This window comes from Notolepis coatsorum (assembly GCF_963971535.1).
Source record: "Notolepis coatsorum genome assembly, chromosome: 7".
NCBI classification, from domain to species: Eukaryota; Metazoa; Chordata; class Actinopteri; order Aulopiformes; family Paralepididae; genus Notolepis; species Notolepis coatsorum.
Genome location: NC_140171.1, coordinates 52112771 through 52125051, shown reverse-complemented (window position 1 = coordinate 52125051; position 12281 = coordinate 52112771). Strand labels below are relative to the sequence as shown.

At 47.1% G+C, this 12281-nt stretch overlaps 1 protein-coding gene across 1 annotated transcript in view; it reads left to right on the top strand.

Moving 5' to 3' along the window:
- dnah6 (dynein, axonemal, heavy chain 6) overlaps positions 1-8186 on the top strand; it is a gene marked incomplete at both ends in the record, with an annotated part of 372041 nt that extends 363855 nt beyond the window's left edge. The window contains 1 exon segment of the mRNA XM_084318285.1: positions 8083-8186. Within this exon segment, the coding sequence (XP_084174411.1) occupies positions 8083-8186 (104 nt within the window).
- Positions 8187-12281: the final 4095 nt, after the last annotated feature.

Here is a 12281-nt window from a genome sequence, read left to right as displayed (position 1 = left end):
ACCAGGTGTAGAGGACGGGCAGGGCGTGGAGACCGGACCGGTCTCGGCTGCAAGGCGTGGCGTAGGATCCGGGGATGAGGAGCCTGGACCCAGTGTAGCAGCCGCACCAGGCGTAGAGGCTGGGCAGGGCGTGGAAGCCGGAGGAGGAGCGGTGACAGCTGGGACTACGCCGACCGGAACCAGGCTGGCAGCGACGACCGGATCAGCTGTGGAGGCCTTGTCAGCGGCACTAGCCCCGCTTGTCCTCCGGGCCTTGCCAGGACTCGGAGGCCTGTGAACTGCGGGGGCTAGGCCAACCGTGGGCTCTGAGATAGCTGTAGGGGCTAGGCTAGCTGTCGGGGCAATGCTAGCTGGGGAAATCTGGCTAGCTGCAGGGACAATGCTAGCTAGGGACATCTGGTCCGTCTCACGTACTAGGCTGATCGTGAACCTGGAGATTAGGCTAGTAGTGGGGATTGAGCTAGCTGGGGACGCCTGGTTAGCTACAGGAGAAATGCTAACGGGCGGAGCTGTGCTAGCTGGGGACGCACGGTTAGCTTCAGGAGCTAGGCTGACCGTGAGTTGTATGCTAGTCGGCTGACTAGCTGCGGGGCGAAAGCAAGCTAGCGGGGCCAGGCTTGTGGGTAGGGTACTAGAGAGCGACCTAAACCCCTCCATGAGGGCAGTGACGTGGTCAGCCATAACCCGCATTGCAGGCTCCTGTGTCGGACTCTCCTTTGCAACCTTGTCGATCGTCTGGAGCCAGAAGACCCACTTGGCAGGCGAGTACTGTTCCAGATCACCGTTCATCAAGCTCTGAAGGATGAAAAAAGTGTCTGCCACCTTGTCTGCTGTGCTCTTGATTGGTGGTGTCATTCTGTAACGATTGGGGTGCTAATGAAGGTGAGAACACAGTTTGCAGACAAGGGAGAAGGAACGAGGCAGAGACGAGGGGTGAAGCTTAAAGAAGGGATGTTTACTACAACCAAAACTACAAAACAAAGGAGGCACAGCCGGGCTGGTTCTGGAACAAACACGGATTGACAAAAACAAAGAGCACCCAAACAAAGCTAACAAAACAAACAGAAGAACAAGCTCACTGACTGGACAACAACTCACATGATAGGACATAGGCACGATACGGGAACAACACAGGGTACTGGAGGAAATGACACCACAAGGAAGTGAGGACAAACAGACACCTAAATACCAACACTAATTAACAACTATCAACACCTGGCAGGGCCAGGCCAAAACACAGAATCACAAACACAACCTAGACACAAAAGCAATGACACACAACAACCAGACAGGGGGATGACATCAAACACAGACAGGGATGGCCCAGGATAACAGATAATTAGAAATCCAATCAATTATATGAAACCAACATAAAATGGCAGACTGCACCATCGGGCTTAGGTCACCAGAGGGAGGTAGGGAGCCTGTTATGTACTAGAGGCCTGGTCACTCCTGTTTCACCAGGGCAGGCAGGTGAGGGCTGCCAATTAGCCAATTAGTGCTGATTGGTTACCTGCTGGGGAGCTTCAAAGGCAGACCCAGAAACACACATGCACGGTCTGTGCCTAGTGAAAGAGCTGTCAGGTTCTTACAGTCCTTGTCCGTTGGGTTACCAGTACATTAGTTTATAGTTATATTAGTAGTTCCTTGGTTTAGTAGCATTTTTGAGTTAGAGCACAGGGTTTTGGTGTTGATTACACATAGGTTGCGTACCCATGAGCCAGGGTCGTAACAATTGGGCGCTCATCCGGGATCTTTTACCCCTAGAACTTTGTTTGGTGATTTTTTTTTGTGTTGCACGGGGTGTCATCATATTATGGTTTGGGTGGTGTTCGTTACACATGGTGTAACGTGGGGGCTGAGCCATTTTCATCAAACAGGTGAGTATGCCGTATTTGTTTGTAATTTGATGTGACTACTTATGCTGTTAAAATATATAGTTTAGTAGGCACCACATGTAGATAGGGACATTATTTTCTGGTTGTGGGTTAGCGTCCGGTGCACCACGTACTCCTGGGGCGGTCAATGAAATGATTGTATATGATCTTTGACTGGTAGCAGGTGTGGTTGAAGAAAGTTAGGTCTACAGGGCATTAGTTTAAGGGTAGGTAGGTTAGGGCGGCCAGGAAACACAGGTAGTGTGGTAGGGCTTGATTTAGTGTTTCTTAGGGTAGACATGTGGTAGGCCGGGGTTTTCTGCAGTTTAGACGTAGAAGCATATGTGGTCACATCAGGTTAGAAGGCGCACCTGTTTGGAAAATTTTGTTGGATTTATTTTGTTTGTTTAAGTGTTTGGTGAGCATACCTGGTAGCACCTAACACCCTGCGTGTATGACACGTCTATTTAGGGTGGGTGTGTTTTTTTTTTATTTTTTTTTGTTGTTTGTGCAACCTGGAAAGGTGCGCTCCGTAGAGCTCACATTTCCACCGTGTTCCATTCTGGTTGTTATTGTTGGCAATTAGCATTATTCATGGTTCTTCAGTGGTTCTTCGTTGTTCTTCAGTGGTTCGTTAGTGGTTCTTCGTGTCTGTGAGGTTGGGTGTGTAGCTTGGGGTGTCTAGTTCAGTGACAATGGCTTCCATCAGGGACTTTGTTGATCGCCCGTCTCATGACTTATTAGACAAATTTTCCAAAGAACAACTGCTCGAGCTTGCTGTGCACTACAAGGTCGAGCTTACTCCCAGTGAGAAACGTTTGAAACCATCTGCCTTGGGTGCTTTGCGGGTTTTGCTCATTAGGGAACAGGTGCTTGAGGAGAGGGTGGAGGAGCCTCCATCGTCTGGCGCGTCTCCGCTATTACCTGGTGTAGAGGGTGAGTGGAGGATTAGGGAGTTGGAGTTTAAGGAAAGGCAGCTAGAGCGAGAGCGTGAGGAGAGGAGAGAGGAGCGTGAGCTTAAGGAGAGAGAGAGTAAAGAGGAGCGTGAGCTTAAGGAGAGAGAGAGGAAAGAGGAGCGTGAGCATGAGCGTGAGTTTAAGGAGAAACAACTGTTGCTGGAGCACGAGCGTGCACAGAAGGAGCTTGAATATAAGTATGCTGCCTTGCAGGCGGGTGCTCTGCATCCAGAGTCACGTTCCGGGTTTGATGTAGGCAGGAATATTAGGATGGTGCCACCATTTTTTGAGAAAGACGTGGAAAGATATTTTCCCCTTTTCGAAAGGGTGGCAACCACATTGAAGTGGCCTGATACCGCCTGGACACTGCTGCTACAATGTGTTTTGGTTGGTAGGGCACAAGAAGCCTACACTGCTCTGTCCCTTGAACAAAGCGCTGATTATGAACTTGTTAAAGCTTCCATATTGAGGGCTTATGAGTTGGTCCCAGAGGCCTATCGTCAGCGTTTTAGAGGTTATCGTAGGCAGGAGGGGCAGTCTTATGTTGAATTTGGAAAAGAGAAGGAGAACCTGTTTGACCGGTGGTGCACCTCGCAAAAAGCAGAGTCAAGGGAGCAGCTCAGACAGTTGGTTCTCCTAGAGGAATTTAAGAGGTGTGTTCCTGATAACGTTTCTAAATGAGCATAAGGTATCGAAGATAGCCGACGCTGCTGTCTTGGCTGATGAGTTTGTGTTAACACACAAGTCTGTCTTTGTAGAGGAGGGCCGTGTGGAGTCCAGGGGTAGTAGGCGTCCTTCTCAGGGGAGCCGGTTCCCGGCACCCGTGTCTGCTGGTCGGTTTACTTCGACTCCTAGGCAAGGTGGCTCTGCTAGTGCATTCCCAGAGGGGGTTATCTGTTTTTACTGTAAGGAGCCTGGTCATATCGTTGCTGGATGCCCTGTGCTTAAGCAGAAAAATGTAAAAACTGTGGCTCTGGTAGAAATCATAGACAGGACACCTATGCCGACATTAGAGGGTGGGGTGCGAAGTATCAAAGGTGCAGACAGGGAGCTAGAGGGCTCCTCAACATTTAGGATGGAGGGATTTGTTTCACTGGTTGGTGAATTAGGATCAAGGCAGGCTATTACAATATGGAGAGATACAGGAGCTTTCCAGTCTCATTCTGGATGGGATTTTGCCATTTTCGGAAAATTCTTCATTGCATTCCGGTGCCATTGTTCAGGGCTTTGGAGGAGGCTTTGTGAATACTCCTTTGCATGAGGTCTCGCTAAACTCTCCCTTAGTATCAGGCAATGTTGTCGTAGGAGTGTGTTCTCACATTCCCATAAAGGGGGTGTCCTTCATTCTAGGGAACGATTTGGCCGGTGGCAAAGTGCTGGCTACTCCAGTTGTAATTCCCGTCCCTGTAGTTTCTGAGGTTCCTGATGAGCTCGCACAGAAGCATCCAGGAGTGTTTCCTGTGTGTGCGGTAACACGTGCAATGTCAAAGGTCAAATGTGACACCCATGGGGTTGTTAACTTAGATGGTGATATGACACTTAGTGACACGTTCTTTGTTGAGTTGAAAAGTGGCCCTGATGAGGGTTTTGGTAAGGTGATACCGTCTCATGAGCAGTTGGTACTAGAGCAAAACAAGGATGTCTCCTTGTCGTCCCTCTTTGAAGAGGCGGTTTTAGAGGATGAAATGGTAGATACGTCTCAAGGATACTTTGTTAGCAATGACGTGCTCATGAGAAAGTGGACACCACCTAACCTGTCCAGTCTGGATGACTGGGGCAGTGTGTTTCAGATTGTTGTTCCAGCCGTGTATCGTCCTGATATACTGCATCTAGCACATGATCATGATCTTGCTGGTCACATGGGGGTCAGGAAGACTTATGACCGTGTGCTGAGAAATTTTTGTTGGCCTGGTTTGAAGTCAGATGTGGCACAATATTGTCGCTCGTGCCATGTGTGTCAGGTGGTTGGTAAACCAAACCAGAAGATCCCTCAGGCTCCTCTGCAGCCTATCCCTGCCGTTGGGGAACCTTTTGAGCGGATCCTCATTGACTGTGTTGGTCCCCTCCCTCGAACTAAGACAGGGAACCAGTACCTTTTGACTATTATGTGTGCAGCGACCCGTTTTCCTGAAGCCATTCCTTTACGCAAGATCACAGCCCCAGCTATATCCAAAGCTCTGGTTAGGTTTTTTTCGACTTTTGGCCTACCAAAGGTCATTCAATCAGATCAAGGGTCTAACTTCATGTCCCGTCTCTTTGCTCAGGTCCTCCAGCAGTTGTCTATCCAACATTGCCCTTCCTCTGCCTATCATCCAGAGTCCCAGGGGGCGCTGGAGAGATTTCACCAGACTATCAAAACAATGCTGCGGGCATATTGTACGGAGTTCGACAAAGACTGGGATGATGGAATCCCTTTGCTTCTGTTTGCTGCTAGGGAGGTAACCCAGGAGTCTCTTGGATTCAGCCCGGCTGAGCTGGTGTTCGGCCACACAGTGAGGGGTCCTTTGAAACTGCTGAAGGAAAAGTGGTTGGCTGACCAGACTCCTTCCTCTACTAATTTGTTGGACTATGTGTGTGACTTCAGGCTTAAGCTTAGTAGAGCATGTGAACTAGCGAAAGAGAACCTAAAGGTAGCCCAAGGAAAAATGAAGGTGTGGTATGATAGGCGGGCCCGACATAGGGTGTTCTCACCGGGAGACAAGGTGTTGGTTCTCTCGCCTATTCTTGGGTCTGCATTACAGGCTAAGTACAGTGGGCCATACTCCATTGAGCGCAAAGTTGGTGAGGTCGACTACTTGATTAAAACTCCCGACCGCAGGCGCAAGAGTAGATTATGTCACGTCAATATGTTGAAGGCGTACAATGATAGGGCTCAGATTGACCAGTCAGGGGTCAAGCCTGTGGCTGTTCTAACAGTTTCTGCATCTCCTATTGTAGCCGACTGTTCTGTGTCGAAGGAGATTTCTCAGGGCCGGTTGCCAAACACCCAGATACTAGGTGACTTGGACTCACACCTGTCGTACTTACCACTTCCTGAGCGTACGGATGTGGTGCGCCTACTTAGACAGCATACACGTTTGTTTTCTGATGTCCCTAGTCGTACTAATGTACTCGAGCATGACATTGATGTTGGTAGTGCAGGACCAATTAAGCAACATGCCTATAGGGTGAATCCGGAAAAACGAAGGATCTTGAGTAAGGAAGTAGACTATATGCTGAGACATGGCATTGCGGAGCCCAGTTCTAGTGCGTGGAGCTCCCCCTGCCTGCTTGTTGATAAGCCAGACTGCACTCATCGGTTCTGTACTGATTTCCGTAAAGTTAATACAGTAACCAAGCCGGACTCGTACCCTCTGCCTCGGATGGACGACTGTATCGATCGGGTGGGTTCAGCAGCCTTTGTAAGTAAATTGGATTTGCTAAAGGGATACTGGCAGGTTCCGCTTACTCCGCGAGCACGTGAGATATCCGCTTTTGTCACACCAGAGAGTTTCTGCCAGTATACAGTGATGGCCTTTGGCATGCGAAATGCCCCAGCGACGTTTCAGCGGCTAGTGAACAAGGTCCTGGGTGGGGTAGCGTTCTGTGAGGCATATCTGGATGACCTGGTTATCCACAGTTCCTCTTGGTCACAACATGTGGAGCATCTGGCCGAAGTGTTCAAGCGGTTGGGTGATGCTAACTTGACAGTTAACCTTGCGAAATGTGAATTTGGACAGGCCACGGTTACCTACCTGGGTAAGGTGGTTGGACGTGGGCATGTGTGCCCCGTTACAGCTAAGGTGGAGGCTATAGTGGGCTTCCCTGCTCCCATCACCAGGCGGGAGTTAAAGCGCTTCCTAGGTATGGCAGGGTACTATAGGAGTTTCTGTAGGAACTTTGCTTCTGTTGTTGCCCCTTTGACCAATCTGCTCAGTCCTAAGGTACCTTTCGTGTGGACTGAGACTTGTCAACAGTCTTTTGAGAGCATCAAGGGTATTCTGATTAGCGCTCCCGTTCTGTCAGCTCCCGATTTTCAACTGCCATTCAAGTTGGCAGTGGATGCTAGTGACCTCGGTGCTGGAGCCGTCCTCCTGCAAGAGGATGCATTAGAGGTGGAGCACCCAGTGTGCTACTTTTCTAAAAAGTTTTACAGGCATCAACTGCACTACTCTACTATAGAGAAGGAGGCGCTCGCTTTGGTTCTTGCCTTGAACCATTTTGATGTTTACGTGGGATCCTCCAGTTTACCCCTTGTTGTGTATACAGACCATAACCCTTTGGTTTTTCTTCGCAGCATGGTGAATTCGAATCATCGTTTGATGCGATGGAGTTTGTTCCTCCAGGCGTATAACTTGGATATTCGCCACATTCGTGGGAGGGACAACGTGCTAGCAGACGCCCTCTCACGATCGTAGTACCGGTGTTTGTGGTACCTGTTATCGCTGTGGTGGTAGAGGCCCTGACAACTAAGGGGTCACAGTTGTTTTTTGTTTTGTTTATGGGTTGTTGTGTAGTGGTTGCCTCTTGGGCAACCAGTTTGGTGGGGGAGGTGTTATGTACTAGAGGCCTGGTCACTCCTGTTTCACCAGGGCAGGCAGGTGAGGGCTGCCAATTAGCCAATTAGTGCTGATTGGTTACCTGCTGGGGAGCTTCAAAGGCAGACCCAGAAACACACATGCACGGTCTGTGCCTAGTGAAAGAGCTGTCAGGTTCTTACAGTCCTTGTCCGTTGGGTTACCAGTACATTAGTTTATAGTTATATTAGTAGTTCCTTGGTTTAGTAGCATTTTTGAGTTAGAGCACAGGGTTTTGGTGTTGATTACACATAGGTTGCGTACCCATGAGCCAGGGTCGTAACAGAGCCAATGTCAGGAGGAGAGCACTGTCCAATGTTACTCTCATGCCCGGTCCAGCCAGGGCCTTGGAACGTAACGCAAACACGCACACCCACACACACACATATACACACACACACATACACACATGCACACACACCCACACACACACACACACACACACACACACACACACACACACACACACACACACACACACACACACACACACACACACACACACACACACACACACACACATACACACACACATACACATACATTACACACACACACATGCACACACACATATACACACACACACACACACAGTTTTGTCATTTGTATTTTTACCCAGATATTCCATCTCTTTCTCCCTCTTTTCTCTCTCTCCCTTTCGATGTCCTCTCTGTCTCTCCCTTTTCTTCCCAGGTCACTCTACTAACTTTGTTGTGACAGTGATGTTGCCGTCCAGGCAGACCAATGACTACTGGATCTCCAAAGCCTCTGCTCTGCTGTGCCAGCTCGACGAGTGACCTCTGCCCTTTCACCCCACTGACCCCTGAACCTAGGTGTTCCATAGCCTCAGGACCAGCTTTACACTGTGAACTTGACTGTAGCACACACACACACACACACACACACACACACACACACACACACACACACACACACACACACACACACACACACACACACTCACTATGTATTAGATCACGAGACAGAGTGGGTTATAGAAATTAGATCACGCCTATGGGTGGTTGTTAGGCCCGAGGCGCAGCCGAGGGTCGTGAGACCCCCATAGGCGTGATCTAATTTCTATAACCCACTCTGTCGTGTGATCGAATGCTTTTATACAATGGCCGATGTCATCCAACCTTATTGCTATACAATAAACACACATTAATTGAAGATTTATTGACAAAACCATCTGCAGAAAAAGTTGTTCCCAAATAAAAAAAGAGAAGATGCCTCCATGTGGAAGCAGCTCGGAAGTGCATCCAACTGTTCTCAGTAACACATCCAACAAACTAACACATCCAACTAAGGATGTAGGTCTACGGTTTCTCTCCTCCACACTGCCTGTGGTGCATTTTTCCCTATTGTTAGAGTTTTTCCTTACCTTCGCGTGGGGTATGTCTGGGAGTGTTTGCATTCATTCATTTATTTTGCATTTATTTTAAATTTGTTGGACCTTATGGTGTTCTTGTTTTGTTCTTGACTTATTGTTATGTTTCTTCTTGACTTGTTTAAAGAAGACGTGTCCGGTCCATGGGGACATTAACGTGTGTTGTCGGGCCTTACAAATAAATTTGATTTGATTTGATTTAACTGTCTCTCAACTAACACATCCAACAAACTAACACATCCAACTGTTTCTCAACTAACACATCCAACAAACTAACACATCCAACTGTCTCTCAACTAACACATCCAACAAACTAACACATTTTTTTTCTACTTTCTATAGAACTTCATTCTTAGATGCTTCTATAGAAAGTAGGTAATAAAAAAAAATCTTTGCCCTATAGGAGGGATTTTTCTTTACCTACTTTCTATAGAAGCAGCTGGGAGGTGCGCTGTTTTAAGTAAGTGTGGATTATTGAATTGATTGATTGATTGATTGCTAATTTTATTACTGTCAGCCTTGTTTCCAACTGGTTAAACTTGGCGACTCTTTCGAAGTCGCTTTCTTTCGAAGTTGGTTATTGCCCTGCTCTAAAGATAAACTCTAAGCATAACCAACTTCGAAAGAGAGCGACTTCGAAAGAGTCGCCAAGCTTAACCAGTTGGAAACAAGGCGGACAGTAATAACATTTGCAATTAATCAATCAATCAATCAATTCGCGCAATATTTATTTTGTTCCACAATGAGTCATGACCCACCAATTACATAATCCAACATTGTAAACTATCACATTCGCCATGACAATCGTTTTTGATTTAGTCGTTATGACGCTGTCAACATATTCATTCGTAAGGTTATTGTCTGCCATCCTGCTTTCACTTCTAAATCCACGACTGGCGGATTGATCGTAATTCGGTTGTGGGCGGGTTCTAGGACCACGAGCGTAGAGTTATGACAAATAACCACATCTAACTTGACTGTTTTAGCCAATCAGAATTGAGAAATGTGCATGCCATTGTATAACGCCCTGCTCTAAAGACAAACTCTAAGCATAACCAACTTCGAAAGAGTCGCCAAGCTTAACCAGTTGCAATCAATCAATCAATCAATTCAATAATCCACGCTCACTTAAAACAGCGCACCTCCCAGCTGCTTCTATAGAAAGTAGGTAAAACAAATGTATAATAATTTGCAATTAATCAATCAATCAATTCGCGCAATTTTTATTTTGTTCCACAATGAGTCATGACCCACTAATTACATAATCCAACATTGTGTAAGAAACTAACACATTCGCCGTGACAGAATCGTTTTTCATTTAGTCGTTATGACGCTGTCAACATATACATTCGTAATGTTTATTGCCCGCCATGATCTTGGTTTCACTTCTAAAAACGTGCACGGCGGAGTGATAGTAATTCGGTTGTGGGCGGGTCCTGGGACCAAGAGCGTGGGGTTATGACAAATAACCATGTGTAACTTGACTGTTTCAGCCAATCAGAATCCAGAAATGTGCATGCCATTGTATAAACACACACAAGCACTCTCTCACAGACAGACAGACACACACACACACACGCACACACGCACACACACACACACACTAGCACCCACTGTGTCTACCAATTATTTAGACCAAGGGCTATGTTCAATTATTTATAAAGAAGTTCAATATCAAGTTCTTTAATAGTTGTCATACAGAAGTACAGAATACTTTCATACAAAATGCTTCTTACTGTTACGCTCCAGAGACTGTGCTAGACAAGATAGTATCAAATAACATAATATAGCATGTAATTTAGAAGAAGAAAAATGAGGTCACAGTGTTCGGTATAGACATATGTACAATGTTCTGAGTTACCATATAATATACAATACTATGCAGTGTACTAATGTACAGTACTATCTAGTGCAAAGCAGAAATGGGATGAGGTACAATTTTAGGTACAATTTACAGTAAGGTGTACGAGTTGTAGTGCAATCCTTCATCAATAAATATAAAGTGTGGGGAGTGGGTGCTACAGTGTGTTTGTTTAAAGTGGGTGTGTGCTATAAAGTGTGTGGAGTGGGTGCTACAGTGTGTTTGTTTAAAGTGAGTGTGTGCGTGTGGATGTGTGTGCTATGTGCGTTTGGTGGTTGTTGTTGTGTAGTGTTCGTTCATTGTTCGTTTAGCAGCCTGATGGCCTGGGGATAGAAGCTTCTTCTGAGTCTTTCTGTGCTCGCCTTGAGACTCCGGTATCGCTTGCCTGACCGCAGCAGTTCAAAGAGGCAGTTGTTCGGGTGACTGGAGTCTTTAATGATTCTCTTAGCCTTGCCCGTGCAACGCTTGTTGTAAATGTTCTGGAGGGTGGGGAGCCCCCCTCCAATTGTGCGTTCGGCTGAACGTGTCACTCTTTGTAGTCTGCTTCGGTCTTGTGCAGTGCTATTCCTAAACCAGGAGGTGATGTTGCCGGTCAAGATGCTCTCAATTGTACATGAGTAGAAGTTCTTAAGGATCTTCTGACTGACTTGGAACTTCCTTAGGCGCCTGAGGAAGTAGAGGCGTTGTCGTGCCTTCTTCACAACACTGTCAATGTGTGTGGTCCATGTCAAGTCCTCGGATATGTAGGCTCCGAGGTACTTAAAGCTGTTGACTCTCTCAACCGGTGCCCCGTCGATGCTGAGGGGGCTAATTGTGTTCCTTTTTTCCAGTTTGCCTTGATGTTGAGGTTTGAAACAGTGATTCATACTTGTGAGCTGCAGTAGCTATAATTGTAGTCCTTTATAGTCTTTTCCAGAAAGATTAATATCAGATCTGTCCAGCAGCACAGCCCCCTCCTCCTCTCGGCGCTCCGTGAAAGCAGCGCAGCACATCCACGTCTTCCAAACGAACCATGGAGATGATGCGTTCCATCTCCCTGCCGTGTACAACTTCATACATTAAGCCTCCCTTGTCGGAAAGTTCCATTCACACTGTGCTGTCACTCAGCGCCACGTTGAGATGTGTTTCCTGAATCCTACAGTAGGAGTATGTGTCTACCCTCAGGGAGGGGGTGGGTGGATGGATGGATGGGTGGATAGATAGAGATGTTAATGGTCTGCTGTTACAAAGGGATATTCAAGAAGGATGTGATGAGACAGAGGAAGCAGTGATGATCAATGGGACGATGAAATCTATCCACTACTACCTCCCCTTCACACACACACACACACACACACACACACACACACACACACACACACACACACACACACACACACACACACACACACACACACACACACACACACACACACACACACACACACACACACACACACACACACACACACACACACACACACGCACACAGTAGTCTGCCACACATGACGCATGCAGTGGAGACTCATATGGATTTTTAAACACTCACACTCTGTCTCTGTCAAGTGCACAGTATGTTTCCTCCACCGTACATACTGGTGTTGACGGGAAGAGACATGAATACATAAAACACACAAGAGACGCATCTTTCACGTGTGGCCG